Here is a 20,982-nt window from a genome sequence, read left to right on the forward strand (position 1 = left end):
AAAACAACTCTGTCTGGTAACGTTTTGTTATCATCTCATAGCGTGGTGAATGTGCAGGTCACAACTTGTCCACCAGAGCGTTGTGGAGTTGTTGGATTGTGTATTTGATGAGTTTGATGATGAGGGAAACCAAGAAATCCCATTAGCCTCCGTAGCGTAGCTCTGAGCAGCTCGCGGCTCTGCTCCGCCGTTCTAAAAATAGCTTGCACCGACAATTAAAGGTAACGAACCTACTGCTATGACTATAGGGATTATGGCAATCGGCCAATTTGCCAAAATGTTGAACTATCCCTTTAAAAAGTTGATAGATTTCATCACTGGTTTCAGAAGCCTCTCCCTCGTTTCTCAGTTACTTTACTTTCTCCTTCAAACCTCGACCCGCTGTCTTTATCTCATCTCATCTCATCTTTAATCAACCTAAAACAGGAGTAAGCCATCCGTCACCGCGGGTTACCTCTTCAGAAGTCAAGCACATGTTTTTTCATCAGATGACGAGTGGAGTTAGTGTACGATGGCGTAGTTAAGCCATTAACTCAGAGGCGTGTGCTACGTAGCAGGATTTTACATTATCGAGATAACTTCTGGTTTAATGAATTAAATTAAAAGTTATCCTGGATGTGTTAAACCTGCTTCGTCGTACAGGCCTCAGATCAGTTTTCTTACAAAAAAATGTAAAAAATGTTTTTGCTGTTGTTGTCAGCTACATGTTTACAAATTATTCTGTTTGTAAACTTCAAAGTACCACATGCCTTATTGTTTTTTTGGTTTTTTTTTTGTGTCATTTAACTTTGTGTTGTGTTGGTGTGAGTAGTTGATGCACAAGATCTACTTAAAAAAACTGTATTTAAAGTTGTATGTGAAACAACCTGAACTTCACCATCATAACACATGATAGCAGTGTATGTTTATTTTATATAGACTTTTCAATCACTCTTTTTTTTTTTCAATATAGCATCTAAGAAATCATCTGTATCCTCTTATTGCCTCAACGCTGGATTTTACATTGCTAATATAAATGTATGAATAGTTCATCTAAGATGGATCAGTATATCAGATCATGTAAAAACCATTTGCTTCACACATTTTACAGCGACAGTTTAAGTTTTTATTCTCACTTTTTCTTTAAGGTTTTTGTACAATAATGTAAATATTTGTTTTTTAAATGTAGATGAATCAAAACTTGTTCCTGCTTATGTAAAAAAAAAAGAAAAAAAGAAGAAATCTCATGCAGTATGACAGTATGACAATATGACGTACACGCATTTTAGAAATTCTCAATGTTTTTATTCGTGCTGTGAATGTGTTTTATGACTAAAAGTGTATAGATGTTTGATTATGGATTCAGCCTCAGAAGACGCCCATAAACCAGCTACCCACACTGCCAGACAAGCTGTAGAGAGGAATATCTACGTGTGTGAGTGTGTGAGTGTGTGTGTAGTGAGACAGAGAGGGACGATTGTGAATAATGAATTATATATATATATATATGTATATAAATATGTGTATATGTCCTCTAACTGGACTTTGTCATCGCTGTAGTCCTGTCTTTTGTGAATTTTGTTTAAATAAATATGTTTGCAGCAAGTTCATTCAGAGTCCTGATTTCACCGACCTGCATCAACCAGAAAAAACCCAGAAAAAGTCTTAAAAACAACACAACATTAACAACGTCAAATCAACCAGACTACAATCAGAAAGAATTCGAAGTGGAAACAACAGTTTTGTGTTTGTGCGTTTGCTGCTGCTGCCCAGTCGCTCTAGATTCAGACAGGATGAGGTTCAACCGGTCGACCACAGTTCTCCTTCGTAGTCGTTTTCCCCCTCGTTCAGTTGTGCCCAAGACTTTTTCTTAGATTGTTTCACACACATAGTTTTTTTTTTTTACCAGTTCTCTCCAGTAACCACCACCCAACAACCCAACACCCAACAGTTTCTACACCATGACCTACATACAGTACATTTTCCACAGAAGTGTTTGCGCTCTAGTCCTGTTTTTCTTTACAAAAGATTTAAAGATTATAAAATTTGAAAAAATGAAAATGAAAAGAAATATTTATTCATTTTTTAAATCAACATTTTGAAATCTTTGTTTGTGAAATTTCCAACTGAAATAAATATTTGTTATTATTTTATTTTATTTTTTTTACGCATGCTCTCCAACACCCACCACCACCTCAACCCCCTGAAACCTCAGACAGTTAAACCACGACCTACATTTTGTTTACCGTATTTCTCATTTATGTAGGTCAGAGTCAGCAACAACCACATGCAGGTGAGGGTTTTATTCTTACTTATATATTTCATATCTATTTCTTTCAGTTAAAAACTAACTAAAAAATCATCTTTTTTTAACAATAAGAAGACAAGTGAAAACAGATAGAAAGAAAATACACTGATTTTGTGTATTGACATTTTTGTTAATACAAAACTCAGAACTAAACTGTATTGTTAACATGAATTTTCTTATTTGTTACCTGTCACAAATGGGTATAATAACAATCATATAAAAAACCGCATTTCCCACAATGCTCTGCGCGCTGACGTCAGAGCGTTCCCTGTCCGGTCAGCTGACGCCGCTGGAGTCAGTCAGACACAACCTGTGGTGGTGGAGCAGCAACGTAAAGTAGCTTAGTGGGATGACAGCACCAACATACTGTAGAGTAGTAGCTCTCTCCGTTAGCTCCTATTGATTACATATCGATCACTTTTTTTTATTTTTAATTATTATTATCATTATTATTATCGATTGCCTCCCTGGTGAACGGATATAAAAGCATGACACGAGAGAGAGAGCGGATTCTCTCCACTCAGTAGCCATTAGCTTTAAAGGCTACAACGTTGTTATTATTAGTCAATTACTGTACAGCTGCTGTTTTCTTTCTTTCTTTCTTTTTTTATTTAATTGGTGCAGCTAGTTAGTGGTTGTGTGATGGTGTGGAGGTTTCCACATTAACCAAGGAGACGCTGAGATGGGAGACAGTGATAGTGATGGGGAGGACGAGAGGGACACACCTGGGCTGCCTGTGGAGGTGAGCTCAGCTTATGTTGTATAAATATGATATGAATGGATACACCAAGCAGCTGTGTTGTTTTTAATGCATTGTTTTTCTATTTTGTGTCTGTTGCAGATCATAGTTCACATCCTGAGCTTCCTCCACGCCTCAGACAGAAAGGAAGCCTCCATGGTCTGTCGCAGCTGGTACCATGCCAGCCAGGACCTTCGCTTTCAGGTGAATATACTGTATATATATTATGCTTCTTGTTGAGACTCATCATTACAGGCAAGATAAATGTTGATATTATTATTATCTAGACTAGAATAGGATAGAAAAATGCTTTATTCGTGCCCCTGGAGGGAAGTCGTTCAGCAGCTTACAAGAACATGTGACAGAATAGATAACACACAACCACACACAGAGCAATAAATAACCTAAAATGATATAAATATCAAGTGTAGCTATAGCTGAACAAATGGTGTTGTGTATTCTGACGGCAGCAGGAATGAAAGATTTCCTGAATCTTTCTGTTCTGTCGGTGTCTGTGCTTTAGACAGATAGATAGATAGATAGATAGATAGATAGACAGATAGATAGATAGATAGATAGATAGATAGATAGATAGATAGATAGATAGATAGATAGATAGATAGACAGACAGATAGATAGATAGACAGATAGATAGATAGATAGATAGATAGATAGATAGATAGATAGATAGATAGATAGATAGATAGATAGATAGATAGATAGATAGATAGATAGAGTAGATTACAGTGCAGCAGCAGCATTACACACAGTGACGATAACAACATATAGTATGAGAATATAAAGAACAAACTATACATAATAAAATAACAGTAGCAAATAATAAAATAAAATGTAATGTACAAAAGTATATACAACTAATTGGCAGTGTTGATTTTAGTGCAAAGTAAAAAAAAAAAAAAATGTATGTGTGTAGAAAATAAAGTGCATAGTGACTGTAAGTTGTGACCAGAGTTTTTTTTAGCTGTTGTTATACAGTGTGGTGGCATGTGGCAGGAAAGGTTTCTCATATCTGTACAATCATGTCATCATGTCATGTGTTTAACATCATGTCACCTCTCCATGTTGTGTATGTGTGTCTGTGTTTTGTATTTCTATTATTATGATTATTGTTATGATTATTGTTGTAGAAGAACGTCACCTTCTGCTTCCCAGCCTCAGCCTCCTCCCTGGAGCTGGTCAGGGGTCTGAGCAGCAAGTCACGCTGCAGCCTGGTGATCAGCCAGCTCGATGGCTTCAGTATATCCCGATCGCTGCTTCTGGAGGTGCAGTATGCCGGCATAGTTTTATTTATATATACAGTATATAAGACATAAGACTGTTATTTAATCCCACACATGGTGAAATTTGGTTGTTGTTACAGTAGCATTTGTAACATACAAGGTAAAAAAAAAAAGCAAAAATAGAGATATAAAAACGATATAAATCAATTATAGTTATGTAGCAAAAATGTTTCAGGAATATAAACAGTTATTTGCAAGAAAATAATTAAATTATATACACATTGTTGGTAGAGAAAGTATTGCACAGATGGACGTAAGTAATACATAAATAACACTTTTAATTTAGACAGATAGATAGATAGATAGATAGATAGATAGATAGATAGATAGATAGATAGATAGACTGTAGATAGATAGATAGATAGATAGATAGATAGATAGATAGATAGATAGATAGATAGATAGATAGATAGATAGACAGACTTTATTGATCCCAAACTGGGAAATTACAGTGCAGCAGCAGCATTACACAGACACACAGTGACGATACAGTGACGATAACAACATATAGTATTATAGTAATATATATATAGTAATGTCACTGTCCGACACGTTTTGAGATGCTCAGGACTTTTCACATCTGGAGGTTAAAGCTAAACTGATTAGTGTTGAATTAACAACTGTGAGGACAGAGGGAAGATGCTCTTGTAAAAAAAAATGTTTTACTGATCAAGGAAAATTAAACTAATATCTATTTTACACAGACTAAAAATAAGTCGCTTTAAGTTTATGGTTCATCAAGATTAAACAAGACAAATAGAAAAGCAGAAGTGGATGAAGTACAGTATGTGATTATAGGGGAGTATGGATGTCAGTGTGTAGATAATAGTTGACTTATTCTTGTTGTTTGAAGACCGACTTATTCTTTTTAAATTTTATTTCTCTGTTTTCACTTCAAACGATCACATGCTTCGTCTGTGGGTTTTGGAGAATTCCCCCACCTCCGGGGTTTATGACAGACTTTTAAGAGAAAGAGAGCAAGAGAGAAAAAAAAACCTGTTCAGTGGATTTTATACATCAAAGAAACAAACAGCCTCCAGGCGAGAAGCAAATTATCTTTCTCTCGTCCTGAAAGAACCAACAAAGTGTATTGTTTAGTTTTCTGTAACAATGACCAGGACGTACGACGTAGCTGAGTCATGTTACAACAAGTCGCCGTCGTCCAAAGTTCAGAGCAGCTGTAACAGATATGAAAGACATAAAAAAAAACGATCGTGTTGCCTGGAAATACAGGACAAAGTCTGACCTGTGACCGGTCGGTGTTTGCTCAGCGGTAGTTGGAGCATATGAGGAAGTTGTTTGTTTGTTTTTAAGAACTTTAAACTTTATCTATTTTATTTTATTTGCTCTTGCTTTTAACTCTGTTTCTTGTGTTTGTTTTTATTTTGTTTTATGCTTCTCTCTTTTTTTTTTAATATTTTGTCTTTATGTAGGGTTGCAAAGGGGCGGAAAATTTCCAGTAAATTTCCGGTAAATTTCCAGAAACTTTCCATGGGAAGTTAAGATGGGGAATATTGAAATATTCCAAATTGGAAACTTTCCATGGGAATTATGGGAATTTATAGGAATTATTGGGAATTATTGGGAATTAACTGGAAATTGGGGGTAATTTAAACAAACTGTATCATATCCAAACATAAATGTAAATTTTGTTTTGTCATAAGCAGACATCCATGCAAAATAATACGATTAAAAAACATGACATTTCAACAGATTTATTTGTGAGTAAAACTTTATCAAGTTTTAATTATTGTATGAACAATCAATTATTTTACTGAACAACAAAAACATGAATGTTGAGTAAAATATTACTAATTACTTATTCACGGCCACCCTTCAATTTTGTTAATTTCGGATTTATTCCCGTTTATTCCCATATTTTTTTTTTTTAGTTTAGTTTATTATTACGGGACAATGTACAATACCATTAATCCAGAACAGAGAAGAGATGGTTGTACCAGATTTAGCCACTAGGGCTAATTTCCATCTGTTATATTCCTGTTAATTCCCATGGAAAGTTTGAACTTTGAAAATTCCTGGAATTTTGCAACCCTATCTTTATGTAAAGCACATTGAGTTGCCTTGGTATGAAATGCGCTACATGAATAAAGATGCCTTGTCTTACGCCTCAGTGGTTGGAGGCAGTGAATGATCCAGTCTCCCCTCTCTCCCTCTCCTCCCTCTGCTCCTCCAGGTGGGGCTGTGTCTGGGCTCCAAACTGCAGAGCTTGGCGTTGCCGGGCAGCAGCATCACCGAGGCGTCGCTGCTCTCCCTCCTCCCCCGCCTCACCTCGCTGCGCAGGCTGGACCTCCGGGGCCTCGACAGCCTCTTCATGTCCGGAGCTTTTCTCTCCAGGGACGAGCACAGGCAGCAGGTGTGTTGTCGTGGAGCCGAGCGTCCTGGCAACGAGCCAGTAGATTTAATTCATCTTAAAGGAATAGTTCAACATTTTGGCAAATTGGCCCATTGCTGTAATCCCTATAGTTTTAGTAGAAGGTTCGTTACCTCTAATTGTCGGTGCAAGCTATTTTTAGAACGGCAGAGGCTCATGGGATTTCATGGTTTCCCTCATCAAACTCATCAAATACACAATCCAACAACTCCAAAACGCTCTGATGGACAAGTTGTGACCTGCACATTCACCACGCTATGAGATAATAACAGAACGTTATGTTAGGAACGCGCATCAGCGGTTTTGCATGAATTTACCTCTAAAACAACTCTGTCTGGTAACGTTCTGTTATTATCTCATAGCGTGGTGAATGTGCAGGTCACAACTTGTCCACCAGAGCGTTTTGGAGTTGTTGGATTGTGTATTTGATGAGTTTGATGAGGGAAACCAAGAAATCCCATTAGCCTCCGTAGCGTAGCTCTGAGCAGCTCACAGCTCTGCTCCGCCGTTCTAAAAATAGCTTGCACCGACAATTAAAGGTAACGAACCTACTGCTATGACTATAGGGATTATGGCGATGGACCAATCCCTTTAATGTTTATCTTCAGGTATACTACATTTCATGACATATGAAATGTTAAAGAGATAGTTCAACATTTTGGCAAATTCTCCCATCACCATAATCCTGAAAAAATAAAATGTAGTCGTAGCAGTAGGTTCATTAGCTTTAATTATCGGTGCATGTTGTTTTGAGATCGGCGGGGCAGAGACGTGAGCTGCTCAGTGAACACAATGGAGGTGAACGGTACAGGTCCCCTGTCCCTCATCAAACTCATCAAATACACAATCCAACAACTCCAAAACGCTCTGGTGGACAAGTTGTGACCTGCACATTCACCACGCTATGAGATAATAACAAAACGCTACGAGACAGAGTCGTTTTCGAGGCAAATGCAGCCGGAACTACATTCAGACACGTGATTTCAAAAGCACAAGTAGTTCCCAGTATTTGCCCATGTGTTGTAATGTCACATGATTATTTCATAGCACAGACGAGTAAGATAAGATTTAGATATAGTTTAGAATAAGATAGATAAGATAGTGTTATTTATTTTATTGATTAAACAAAAATGTATCTATTATGTAGTTTACCTTATCTCTCAAGAAAGAGCAGGTCTGATTAAAACAGTGTGTTGTTGGCGGTGAATGTTGAATCCGATACTATTTGTTTGCACAGCTCTATGATTTTCTCCGCTGTCCTCTTGTTGCAGGTGCGGTCGGCTCTGTCCGGTCTGGAGGAGCTGGACCTGTCCGACCTGCGCTACCTCTCTGACCTCACCTTCAACCGGCTCACCGGCTGCACCCCGCGCCTCCGCCGCCTCTCGCTGGCCGGCTGCCACATCGCGTTCGAGTTCGACCCGTACCGCGGCTGCCCGGTGGGGGCGGTGGAGGACTCGTCGGCGCTGCTGTCCCTGAGGAACCTGAGGCGGCTGCTGACGGAGCAGAAGTCCACGCTCGTCGCTCTGGACCTCAGCAGAACCTCCATCACCCCCGAGTCACTGAGAACCATCGCACAGGTCGGGATCTTCTTTTTGTGTGTGTGTGTGTCATTCAAACTTTTATTGGCAGCCAGAGAGTCAGAGATGATACAGGCCTGATACAACAAGATCAAGTTAATTCTAGTTACCAAATATCAATGCAATTTTTGGTTCATATAAAGTAAAAATGAGACTAAGCAAACAAAGAACAAACGCATACAAAGAACAAAAAAAAATGTGGTGCATATACAATAAAGTGGGGAAGGAAGAGAAGAGACAGAACAAAAAGAAAAAGTGACAGTGTACAGAGATCGTATTATTATCTCAATAGTTCAGTGGGAGCTGGGATACATTATGCAAACAATTATGGGCCGGGCATTAACAGTCTGTTTGAGCTCAAAGCCAACCAGTGGCTTGAGGATCTTTCAGGGTCCTCTAGAAAGTGGGTAACCTGCGTATCATGTTAAAGGTATTCAGAAAAGAAAATTGATTTTGATTCCACTATGGGTCATAAAATTAGTGTAATAACTCATCTATCAGACGATGTAGCCCAAACTTTGTGCAAAATTCTATGTTTGAGTAAATCCAAGGTGAAAGTGTGGTAGTTTTTTTCCCGCATTGGATAATGCAGGGGCACGGATTATACGTCACGTTGCTCACAATTCATCAGCCACTGATATTGGATCCGTCATCCGTCAATCAAACGACTACTCGTCCACCACCACCGACACAAACTCTCCTCCATCCATACTCCACTCTCCTCCTCCGGATCCCTGCGCTCCATCACTTAGCCTAGCTAGCTAAGTTAGCGAGCTATTATGTACTGTAGCAAGCCTACTAGCTAACAGTTAGCTACGTTAGCTAAACACACACACATCATTCACACACAGAGCTCAGTCTCGCCCCAAACATTGAATATCCCGCCCGCTCGATAACGACCAATCAAATTCGTTTTCCTTACTCGGGTAAACTCGTGGAAGGAGGCGCGACAAACAGGACAAACGGCCGTTTCTGAACACCTTTAATTATTTCTCTCCATAAGAACTGTTCCTCATTACACATTTCCAGGAGATCTGAGGCGGCTCCCTCCATGGAAACTGTCTCCATCTTCCTATTTCCATGCAGGTGGTCAGCGTCCTTCCAATTACAGTAGTAGCAATGAGTCCTCTGGCCGTCATAGGTCTACATCCGGTTGTTATAAATTGGACCATGGTCCCTTGTCCATGTTGTTCAGCAAACTGGACTGCAAAGGGACTGTGTCACACTTTCCCAGAACGATTCTATGGTCGAGATCTTTAAAGTCCCTGCGATAGTGTCTTTACTTTACATAATAATGACAGGGAATCATGTAATGACCTCATCTTGTCCTTGTAGCTCTCCCTTTTTAAATGTCTTGATATTATTCTCTCTGTCCCAGGTTGAGGGTTTGGTGCTGGACGAGCTGTCTCTGCACGGCTGCAAGGAGCTGACCGACTACTCGGTGGAGGCTCTGGTGAAGCACCAGCCGGCGCTTCGGAGGCTGGACATCAGCGCCTGCACGGAGCTGACCAGCCGGTCGGTGGAGGCCGTGGCGCGAGGCCTCAAGTCGCTGACGCACGTCTCACTGTCCCGGGACTGGAGGATCACCGAGAAAGGTGCCGGTGGTTTATTATTTATCATTCACTCAAGCACTTTACATCTCTTTTAAAAACTCATCTCTTTTCCTCTGCATTTTAGGTTTTAGTGAGGTTTTATATGTCTTCACTTTTGTTTTATTGTTTTATTCCATGTTTTATTGTAGCTACGTTACCTGTATCCCATTTAGTTTTATTGCCACTAGTTTTGCTTGTTTGTTCTATTGTACAGCACTTTGGACAACCTGGGTTGTATTTTTAAATGTGCTATATAAATAAATATTCATTGTATTGTATTGTATATACTTAAAGCAGAAGTAAGTGATATATTTGTGTTAATATAAGTCTTAAATAGTTATATCTTCCGACAGCAATCACTTACATAGAGTGTTTGGACTGAAACACGGGTCTGTCAGTCACTCTGCTCTGCTCTGAGCCGAGGAGAAAACATTTATCGTATCCTACAGTTTTTATCCAATGAGGAGAGAGAACGGCATGCAGGGCTGTGTGTGCAGCCAAGGGACGCCGTGAATGTGGTGACGTAGCGACGAGGACTGTTATGGTGCGTTCAAGGAAACTCGTATTTTTCCGACCGTGAAGTGGTACCAGTTTGATCTGGTACGAGTTCACGGGTCGGAAGTTACGAGTGGCCGTTATAGTGACTTTCACCGGTAAAACAGGTCGGAAAAACACGAGTGGGTTGCCTGGAACGCTACAAAGTCGTAAGTTGTGACTTGAAGCTGTAATTTACGATTTCAAAAGCCTGCCTGGAACGCAGCATTAGCCAAAACGACCGGACCACTCACTTCTGCTTTAATATACTAATTTATAAAACTTGGCACTAACTGTGAAGACCCGCTGGACCCAGTACAGTAGTGAACTTGTATTATGGTTGTATGAATATTTTTAAACTTTCAACACAAATATTTCTCCTGTTTAAGTAGAATCTTTTAGCTGTGTAGAGATTTTAAAGCGAAAATAAATCGTTAATCCTTGTCATCCTCAGGCCTCGCCGACCTGCTGTCTGTGTCGTCCCTGCGGAGCCTGGATCTGTCCGAGTGTCTGCACATCAGCGGACCGGAGATGGTGAAAGGCTTGACGGCGTCCAACGGCGCCGGTGCGCGGCTGCAGACGCTCAGCCTCAAGAGCTGCACCTACATCAGGGTCGGTCGCCGTGTTCGTGTTTTCATGTGAAACTTAACGATGGAGTTTTAGGGCCACGTTGAGAATTCTTTTTACAGTCATAATTTTAAGAGAAAAAGGTCGTAATATTCCAACCTGCTGTTTTAGAGGAGGAAAGTTGTTAAAATGAGGCCGTGGACCATTTTGTGAAGTTGTACTTCAGTACATCAGCACCACATTGTCATCAATATCAGGACTTTGAAAAGAAGATGCAAGAAAATGCATCTAAAGAACCAGGCGGACTTGGAGGAAATAGCTGCTTTTTTTCATAAAATTGTACTCTACATTACTTTTAACATTACTCGTAATACTTGTAACATACTTGTAACAACATCACATGACTTTTTTTCTCGTAAAATTTTGACTTTTTTCCATAAAATTTTGACTTTTTCTCTTTAAATTATGACTTTTTTCTCGTAAAATTATGACTTTTTTCTCGTAAAATTGTGACTTTTTTTCTTGTAAAAATGTGCCTTTTTCTTGTAAAATTATGAGTTTTTTCTTGTAAAATTATGACTGTATTCTCGTAAAATGTTGACCTTTTTCTTCTAAAATTATGACTTTTCTCATAAAATTATGACTTTTCTCGTGAATGACTTTTCTCTTGGAAAATTATGAGTTTTTTCTCGTAAAATTATAACTTTATTCTCAGAAATCTATGACTTTATTCTCGAAGTATGTGAAAAAGATTTTTCTCAATGTGGTCCTAATACTGTGTCGTAGAAACTACATTTGTACAAACAGAGAAAAAGAAAATAAACAGCTTATCCCTCTCTCTCTCTTCAGGATCTTGCAGTTTTCTCTCTGACGCAGCATCTTGGCGACACGCTGTGCGAGTTGGACTTGACGTCGTGCGTCAACGTGACCGACCTGTCGGTGTGCGCCATCGCCACCTACCTGCAGCGGCTGGCGGTGCTGCGGCTCGGCTGGTGCAAACAGGTCACAGACTGGGGGCTGCTGGGGATGGTGGAGAAGTCCACGGGCGACCCCGACGACGAGACGGTGAGAGCCTCGGTGTTTCTGAGTCTATGGCAAGCGGATTTAACATTCAAAAGCAAAGTTTGACTATCCGGAATTAACATTGTAGATATCAACAACGTCTTTCTGACTAGTCGTAATAACATTTTGAATAGTTGGATTTTTTATTCAAGATATCTGTAATTCAGTTTTACCTAGTCAAAAAGAACATTTCAGATATCCACAACTACGTTCTTCCTAGGACAAATTACGTCACTTTTGCCATTCATGTGTATGGGGTTTGTCATTACAGATCTACAATTCAGTTGCGGATATCCACTATGTGAATTACGGATATCTGTAACTGAATTACGACTAGTACGAATTCCAGTTTGAGATATCTACACCGTCATTTCGCCTAGTCAAAACTTAATTTAAGATATCCGAAAAGGGACATGTAGATATCTTTAATTGAGGTGAATTAAAGATATCTTGAACTGGAATTATGACTAGTCAGAATCAAATTGTAGAAATCTCAAACTGGAATTAGTACTAGTCATAATTCAGTTACAGATATCCGTAATTCACATAGCGGATATCTGCAACTGAATTGTAGATATCTGTAATGACAAACCCCATACACATGAATGGCAAAAGTAACGTCATTTGTCCTAGGAAGAATGTAGTTGTGGATATCTGAAATGTTCTTTTTGACTAGAGGCAAAACTGAATTACAGATATCTACAACACATATCCAGTCTGGCTTTTAAATGTTAAAATGGCTTGCCATATTAGTCGTGATGATGATCTAAAATGTTCCTCCGCAGGGGGACAAGGGGCCCCGGTTCACCCGGACCTTCGGCAACATGGGCTTCTTCAAACCTCCTCGTCTGCCTTTCGAGGAGCGGCCGAAGCTGGTGACGCAGACGGACCTGGAGCAGTTCAAGCAGCAGGCGGGAGCGTCGCTCCGGGCTCTGAGCCGGCTGCAGGAGCTGGACCTCTCCGCCTGCTGCAAGCTCACCGACAGCAGCATCACACAGGTGGGGAAGGCTGAAGAAGAGTCACATGCAGGATATTTTTAAAAAAACAAACAGGTGCAGGTGCAGGATTAAAAAGTGCAAATTTATAAAAAAAAACTGAAAGATCTTTGGATCAAAACGTTTAAATGTTGCCTGCTAAATAAAAAGTCATGGGGAGCTCCATAAGTGAACTAAGCACCTACTTACTGTAGGGCCCCGTGACCACTAGGGGGCCCCAAGGAGTAATTACAAACATCTTTAATTGTTGTTGTTGCAGTTTGTTTAAAGGAATAGTTCACAAAAAAATGAAATTATGCTGATGAATATTCCGGAGTAGTTTTTTATTCCTCAAAGTGCATCTGGAGACCCGGGAGGCCGGTTCGTAGTCCAACGAAATCCTTATATGAGAGTCAATAGCACCAGACACAAAAAAAAGGTCCATAAAACTACACAAAAACCTTGTAATATTCCTCCTTACCTACATTCAGTATCCCACTCACTTAGCACTAGATCACTTTGAATACTAAGTGAATATCAACCCCTGACTGCACTTTTATCTGAATTTGGTACAATTTCCACAAAAAACCACACGTAGATGGGTAAACACATGCCAGACTAGGATGATAATCCATAATGACAGATTAGAAAAATGAAATACGTTTATAATAGGTGTGTAAATGATCAATAATAAGTATTAAAGAGGAACTATGCCTTACCCTAATTAAACAGTTTTGGAGTATTGTGATGGTTTAATAAATAAATGGAGGCTCTTGGCTGAAAACCAACTTTGCAAGTGGCGTCCCAGCTCTCGTCTCTGCGTAACCTGTAACCCCTAATTTCTTGTTTCTTTCTTGTTTATGACAGACAGAAGACCTCACAAATATACACGTCGCAACATATGATATACAACATTATCTACCGCTCTATTGATTGCTTTCTCGACGGCTTTGTTATAAAAAATAAAAAAAAAACACATGACCGGGAGGAGGGTTAGAAAAACAGCGGAAAAGCGACCAAACTTGCATAGTTCCTCTTTAATGGCAGTAATAGAAAATTAAATGTATCTCAGAGTGTGTGTGTTTCTCTCGTCCCTCCAGGTGATCCGCCACCCAGACCTCCACCGCCTGTCTCTGTCGATGCTGCCGGAGATCACCGACGCCAGCCTGGCGTCCGTGGCCTGGCACTGCCGCAGCCTCACCAGCCTGTCGCTCAGCCACTGCCCCGGGGTCAGCGACCGCGGCTTGGCTCAGGCCGCTCCGTACCTCCGCCGACTCCAGCACCTCTACCTCTCCTGCTGCAACAACATCACCGACAGGTGAGCAGCACGAAAACCCCACACACACATCTGGAACATCTGTAACATCTGCAGCCATAGACCCGGAAGTTGGTTTTCTTTGTGTATGTTGTTAATTATTCGGCGCTGCGTTCAAACGGTAGATCAAAGAGACTACAGAGACGATAGATACAAAGAGATGGAACTGAAAGAGAAAAGTTTTAATTTTAATTTTGTTTTAACTATCATCTATCTAAAAAGTGTGATGTATTATCTAAGATATGATATTTACAATTAATATTATTGTAAATTAATGAAACATCGACATAATCACTTGATCACGTGATTATTTTAATCCAATCCAATCCACTTTATTTATATAGAAGCACATTTTCAAAACATGAAAGTTTACCAAGGTGCTGCACAGTGATTTACATAAAAGACATAGAGCCTAGAATAGTAAGAAAAAATGAAGATAAAATAATAATAATTTAAAAAGGAATTAATACATTTGCAAATAAGAATGAAAAATGAATAAAATAAGAGCCATTATAAAGCAAACAGATTAAAAATACAATAAAATGATAATAAAAAGACAAACAAGAACAGAGATATTTTAGGCTTCTATTGCTAACATCTCAGTTTTATATACTGTTAAAAATTGTGGAAAAAACGTAGTTAACTAGTAAATTATGCAGTTACGGTAAATATGTAACTGCAAAATAAAAAATATATATATAGCTGTGAATGGCGAATAATATACACGAAAGAAGACCACCTATGGCGCCGTCCTCCTGAGCTTCTGACCTTTTTAAACCTGTTTCAGATCGCTGTTCGTGCTGGTGCAGCACTGTAAACGCCTGCGGACACTCGACATCTCGAGGTGTAAAAACATCTCCGAGACGACGATGGACCTCCTTCAGACTCAGCTGCCCTTCTTGGAAAACGTCAACTACAAATTCATAGGCGGAGCCGATCTCACGCTGACGCTCTGAGTGAACGAACGAACGAACGCCGCACCTTTATTCAGAAACAACAACCTGCTGACCAAAGACCTGTTGAGCTTTTTGCACTTCTCAACAATTTTGCACAAAAACTGAGGGAAAAGTTGTCGGTTTACAGTCTGAACTACTGTAACACTGTAAAAACTCAAAATCTTTCCAAGAATATTTGTCTTCTTTCTTGTGAAAAATGTATAATTTCTAGTCAAAACTAATCTCTTACCTCTTAAAATAAGACTCATCACATAAAAAATAACTTGTTTTTAGATCATTTTCACTTGTTTCAAACTAATTTTCACTTGAAATAAGTAGAAAAATCTGCCAGTGAAAGCAAGTTTTTTGTGCCTTGTAATAAGAAAGAAAAACTTGCTCCACTATCAGATTTTTCTACTTAATTCAAGTGAAATATGCTTGAAAGAAGTAGAAAAAGTCTAAAAACAAGCTAATTTGTATGTGTTGAGTCCTATTTTAAGTATCATGAGATTTGTTTTGACTAGAAATTACATTTTGACTAGAAATAAAGACCAATAATCTTGGTAAGATATTGCGATTTATCTTTTTTGTTTGTTTTAAACCTCAAACACGACTGAAACACACCCACATTAACAACTAATTTCATCAATATCATTAATAATTATAATATTTATGTTCAGTTTATGTGGTGCATCACCACAATGTGTCATCTGCATTTCAACAACGCCAAGAAGAGAAATCCCCCAAAACTGAACCAACCAGAGTAAGAAATATTCTCACTCGGTCTAATCAATAATGAGAATATGAATTGTTTTCTCGTACTTGAGAGATTATGTTCGTTATATTAATTGCCTTTTAGTGACAAGGTGCTTTAACCTTAGTTAAACTGCAGAACACAGAATAATTGTTGTCCCATTAGCAGTGGTGTTGTTGAGGTGAAAGTTGATTCTTTATATATATAATAATATATATGAAAATGTAAATAATAATTTTAAGATTTTTGAACTCTTGTGGCTTAAATTGACAGATTTTATTGTTTTTACATGACTTTTCGTTGCTTAGTTTTGTGTTAAAAATGACGTAAAACTTTTATTTTAATGCTAAAACTTGCTGGATTTTTTGTTTTTCTTGATAATTAATTTTTAAAACCAAACAGATAACGGATCAAACTGTAGCATTGAACTGACTTGAATTCATCTAAGGGACCATCTCTTCTCTCTTTTGGTCTTGCTCATGCACTATAGTCTTATTAAAGAAATAATATCCCTTTATATTCTAATGTACTTTGTGGAAAGTGTAATTTGTCACAGAGGGAGACTTATAGACTGTCAAGACAAAAGAATCGGGTGTAAAACATGTTGATTTTATAAATAAACCAAAGTTTGGAAACTGTGCTAAAAAAGAAGAGAGACACACATTTGTTTTTTTTTTCTTTTCCTCAGTATGAATCAAACGTTTTATTCATGTGAAATCACCCGAAGCTCATGATTCAGCAGTGTGAACATCATCATGGCAGAGGGTGGCGTGTCAGGAATGCACTGCAGAGGAAAGTCGTGACCGTGCTGAAATGTAAAAACCCGCCCTTACCTGCCAAAAGAAAAAAAAAAGAGGAAAAGGCAGGAAACACTCAAACACACTAATATTCTGTTGATCTGTGTCAGTTTCTGTGCCACTTTTATCAATTAAAACAATTACCTTATATATAAAACATGAAGTTTTAGAGTTAAATCATGGTTCAATGCAGTTCAGGTAAAAAAAAAACGAACAAACTTAAAGATCATCGATCGCTCGCTGTGTCTCACAGGGATGATTGTTGTTGGTCGAGTGTAAAACTTCACGTCACAAGTTTTTCTAATTTTCAAACTGCTGATTGTGGAAAAATGAACAGTTGCCTTTTTTTTCTTTTTTTTTTTACCACCACAATAACAAAAGAAGTCAGGTCGGTACCTAATGCAGATAAAACGACAAGTCAGAGCGTCTCTGCTCTACAGTAATCATCATCACAGGCCAGTACCATTGAAAACATACTGTAGCACAGTCTTAATATGTCACATGTTGAAAATAAAGGAGAATGTACCACGTCTTGAGAAAGCGCTGTGATCTAGTTAATGCCCATTAATTAAACAAATAAAAATAAAAAAATGAAATGAAATACAAGAATGTAGAGAAATGAGCACGACCAGATCAAAGCGTCTACAGCGTCCATCAGTAATAAGCAGCCTCGCACACGGGAATAACTCCATGTATCATACACAGTTTTAGATATATTTAGAAATATAAAAACTGATTACAAAACAAAACAAAACATCTTTTTTTAAAGGGATAGTTCAACATTTTGGCAAATTGGTCCATTGCCATAATCGCTATAGTCTTAGCAGTAGGTTTGTTACCTTTATTTGTTGGTGCAAGCTAAGCTACGCTATGGAGGCTAATGGGATTTCTTGGTTTCCCTCGTCAAACTCATAAATTCATGCAAAATCGCTGATGCGCGTTCCCGTCGGGGGCAGTTCTTCAGCAAGCAGTCTCTGCATTTACCTCTAAAACAACTCCTTCTCGTAACGTTCTGTTATTATCTCATAGCGTGGTGAATGTGCAGGTCACAACTTGTCCACGAGAGCATTTTGGAGTTGTTGGATTGTGTATTTGATGAGTTTGATGAGGGAAACCAAGAAATCCCATGAGCCTCCGTAGCGTAGCTCTGAGCAGCTCACGGCTCTGCTCCGCCGTTCTAAAAATAGCTTGCACTGACAAATAAAGGTAACGAACCTACTGCTATGACTATAGCGATTATGGCAATGGGCCAATTTGCCAAAATGTTGAACTATCCCTTTAAAGTACCATTAACTTGAGTGGCAATGTATTTTTTTGTTCTTTTTAAAACTTCAGGAATCTTATTTTTCCAAGTCTCTGTTGTGTTTGGAGTTTGTTGATGTTTCCATCCAGCCGAGGAAGAGGAAAAGGAGGAGGAAGAGGAGCATCGACTGACTTGAGAACAGGAAATCGTCAGGGAGTGATAATCTGCAGCATGAGTCCGGCTCGGAGCCGTTTGGTAGCGATTCAAACCCACGACACGACCGCCACTGTAGTTTTAAAAAGAGACTCAGTTTTCACTTGGATGTGGAGATCGAGGCCACGGGAGAAAATAAAATCTAACGTCAGGGTTATAAATCTGTTAATAAGTGCACGGAAGCACGGATCAAATCTCACCACACACAAACACACACACATTCATACAGACACACACACATATATTTACACATCCACACACACACATACATACACACACACACACACACTCTACTGCTCGGTTTGGCTGAAGTCGTAGCAGAAGTTGTAGTTGCTCGGAGGTTTGGGGACGACCGGCGCGGCGTCGGGGATGGTGACGTTCTCCAGGTCGAGGAGGCGGAGCTTGATCTCCATGGAGAGGAGGATCTCCAGCTCGCTGCGCATGGACTCGCTGCTCATCTCCCGGCCGAGGAGGACGCTGAGTCCGTCCGTCCACAGGCAGAACTGACGGAGGAGGAGAAGACGGTGAAGGAGATGTGTACATTCAAACTGGGCATTAGGTAAAATTTGTTTCCATCCACTTGTCGATCAAATTATCTGAAGTTTGATAAAACCATTAATGCATATAACGCTGGTTCAGGTGCGTTTCCATCTAAGAGCTTTAAATCTACTAAAAAGCCGTGCGCGATGTGCTGTTTTGCGATCATATTGCTGTATCGAATCGTTTTCTTGCAATTTAAAGGGCTAGTTCAACATTTTGGCAAACTAGCCCACTGCCATAATCCCTATAGTTTTAGGAGTAGGAGTTGTTTTCCAGGTTAATTCATGCAAAACCGCTGATGCACGTTCCTGTCTGGGGCAGTTTTCCGGCAAGCAGTCTCTGCATTTACCTCTAAAACAACTCCGTCTCGTAACGTTCTGTTATTATCTCATAGTGTGGTGAATGTGCAGGTCACAACTTGTCCACCAGAGCGTTTTGGAGTTGTTGGATTGTGTATTTGATTTGATTAGCTTGCAGCGACAATTAAAGGTAACAAACCTACTGCTAAGACTATAGTGATTATGGCAATGGGCCAATTTGCCAAAAATGTTGAACTATCCCTTTAAGCAGTTTCCATTGATTTTTGTGCTAAATCGGAAAAAAAAGACGGACATCCTTCCTCTTTAACCGGTTATCCGAGGTCGGGCTGTGCACAAGGCCCAGTGTGACGAGCTGCTGGAGTCGTTGCCTGGAAACCACTGAGCCATACGCGCGCCGGCCAAGTTAAGTTGGTAAATTGACTCACATTTATCCGGCAAAGAACTGTTTCCATCAGCATTTGTCACATAAACTTTGTATCGATCAAAGAAAATCCAATGAGATCATATTCGTATTAACTTTTTATCGAGATCCATGTTATTTAATCGAATTGTACTGTTCCCATAAGCCATTTTTAAGTCGATATTGTTTAATACGAATAAAAACGTGTGGATGGAAACACGGTCAACGTAGGTAAGTTCAGATCCAGACTCACGTCAGTTCTGGAGGGCGCGATGAAGTTCAGGCTGTACTCTTCTACGTCGTACGTGATGGTGAACGCCAGGTCAAGCACCTCCTGCAGCGAGGGAGAGACACATTCAAACACAGTCAGTGAGGCTTCTGAGTTCGTGACATCCACCGACGGGACGAGAGCGGATCAATAATACGACGAAGGAGGAGAGGAGACAAAGGAGGAGAGCTACTGACCTTGTTCTGTTTGCCTTTGTTCTCTTTCATGTGGGGGCAGTCTTTCCCTGTGAGCAGGCCTTTGATATCCGCTACTGGAACTGAAGGAGGTGGATGGAGATGAAAGCAGAATGTTACACACAGGAAATCAAGTACACATCATTTAAATACGTCAATCAGACATAAGTTTATGTCGTTTAAATGAATAAAGGGTGGGTGAAAGACATTCTGAATTGGTAAAATCCCCTAAAATCTTTTTTCCCCATGATTTTCCCACTAGTGGATTGAAAATACAGTTTATTTTGTTTACAAATTGTTTCACAACCAACATCTCAATTAGATTTAGATATTTCATTAAAGGAATAGTTCAACATTTTGGCACATTGGCCCATTGCCATAATCCCTATAGTCATAGCAGTAGGTTCGTTACCTTTAATTGTCGGTGCAAGCTATTTTTAGAACGGCAGAGCAGAGCCGCGAGCTGCTCAGAGCTACGCTACGGAGGCTAATGGGATTTCTTGGTTTCCCTCATCAAACTCATCAAATACACAATCCAACAACTCCAAAACGCTCTGGTGGACAAGTTGTGACCTGCACATTCACCACGCTATGAGATAATAACAGAGCGTTACCAGACAGAGTTGTTTTAGAGGGAAATGCAGAGACTGCTGCTGAAAAACTGCCCCCTGACAGGAACGCGCATCAGCGGTTTTGCATGAATTTACCTCTAAAACATTTCCTACTCCTAAAACTATAGGGATGATGGCAATGGGCCAATTTGCCAAAATGTTGAACTATCCCTTTAACACTATTTATCTGAAAAGTAAATACTGTGTAATGAAATTAGATGTTTTTTTTGTTTTTTTAAGTAATGTCTTCTCCACTTCTTTCATGTTCACCTATTTGCTTATGTCATTGAAATTCTGGTTTTACATGCTGTTTGTATTACCTGAATGCTCTAGACAAAAGAATATATATATATACTGTTTTTACTGA

At 39.4% G+C, this 20,982-nt stretch overlaps 2 protein-coding genes across 3 annotated transcripts in view; one reads left to right on the forward strand and one right to left on the reverse strand.

Moving 5' to 3' along the window:
- The first annotated feature begins 2,616 nt into the window (after nt 1–2,616).
- fbxl9 (F-box and leucine rich repeat protein) lies at nt 2,617–15,534 on the forward strand. The gene is made up of 11 exons (XM_083973832.1): nt 2,617–3,029; nt 3,129–3,230; nt 4,175–4,309; nt 6,522–6,701; nt 7,991–8,296; nt 9,675–9,891; nt 10,877–11,034; nt 11,839–12,054; nt 12,837–13,049; nt 14,126–14,343; nt 15,128–15,534. Exons 1-11 carry the CDS (start codon nt 2,970–2,972, stop codon nt 15,294–15,296), a joined length of 1,974 nt encoding a protein of 657 aa, XP_083829958.1. The 5' UTR covers nt 2,617–2,969; the 3' UTR covers nt 15,297–15,534.
- Nucleotides 15,535–17,866: 2,332 nt separating this feature from the next.
- elmo3 (engulfment and cell motility 3) overlaps nt 17,867–20,982 on the reverse strand; it is a 28,721-nt gene continuing 25,605 nt past the window's right edge. For both annotated transcript variants that reach the window (XM_083974467.1, XM_083974468.1), the window contains 3 exons: nt 20,008–20,087; nt 19,796–19,876; nt 17,867–18,785 (listed from right to left, as the gene is read on the reverse strand). In XM_083974467.1, the coding sequence (XP_083830593.1) occupies nt 18,573–18,785; nt 19,796–19,876; nt 20,008–20,087 (374 nt within the window). In that variant the 3' untranslated portion in view covers nt 17,867–18,572. The remainder of the gene's footprint in view (nt 18,786–19,795; nt 19,877–20,007; nt 20,088–20,982) is intronic.

This window comes from Trachurus trachurus (genome assembly GCF_905171665.1).
Source record: "Trachurus trachurus genome assembly, chromosome: 6".
Classification (NCBI taxonomy): Eukaryota; Metazoa; Chordata; class Actinopteri; order Carangiformes; family Carangidae; genus Trachurus; species Trachurus trachurus.

Bases quoted from the DNA above. Each gene is read 5' to 3' on its own strand.
- fbxl9 (XM_083973832.1), top strand. From the start codon at position 2,970: ATGGGAGACAGTGATAGTGATGGGGAGGACGAGAGGGACACACCTGGG. The intron at 4,310-6,521 runs GTGCAGTATGCC...CTGCTCCTCCAG, and splicing joins CCCGATCGCTGCTTCTGGAG to GTGGGGCTGTGTCTGGGCTC. The intron at 11,035-11,838 runs GTCGGTCGCCGT...CTCTCTCTTCAG, and splicing joins AGAGCTGCACCTACATCAGG to GATCTTGCAGTTTTCTCTCT.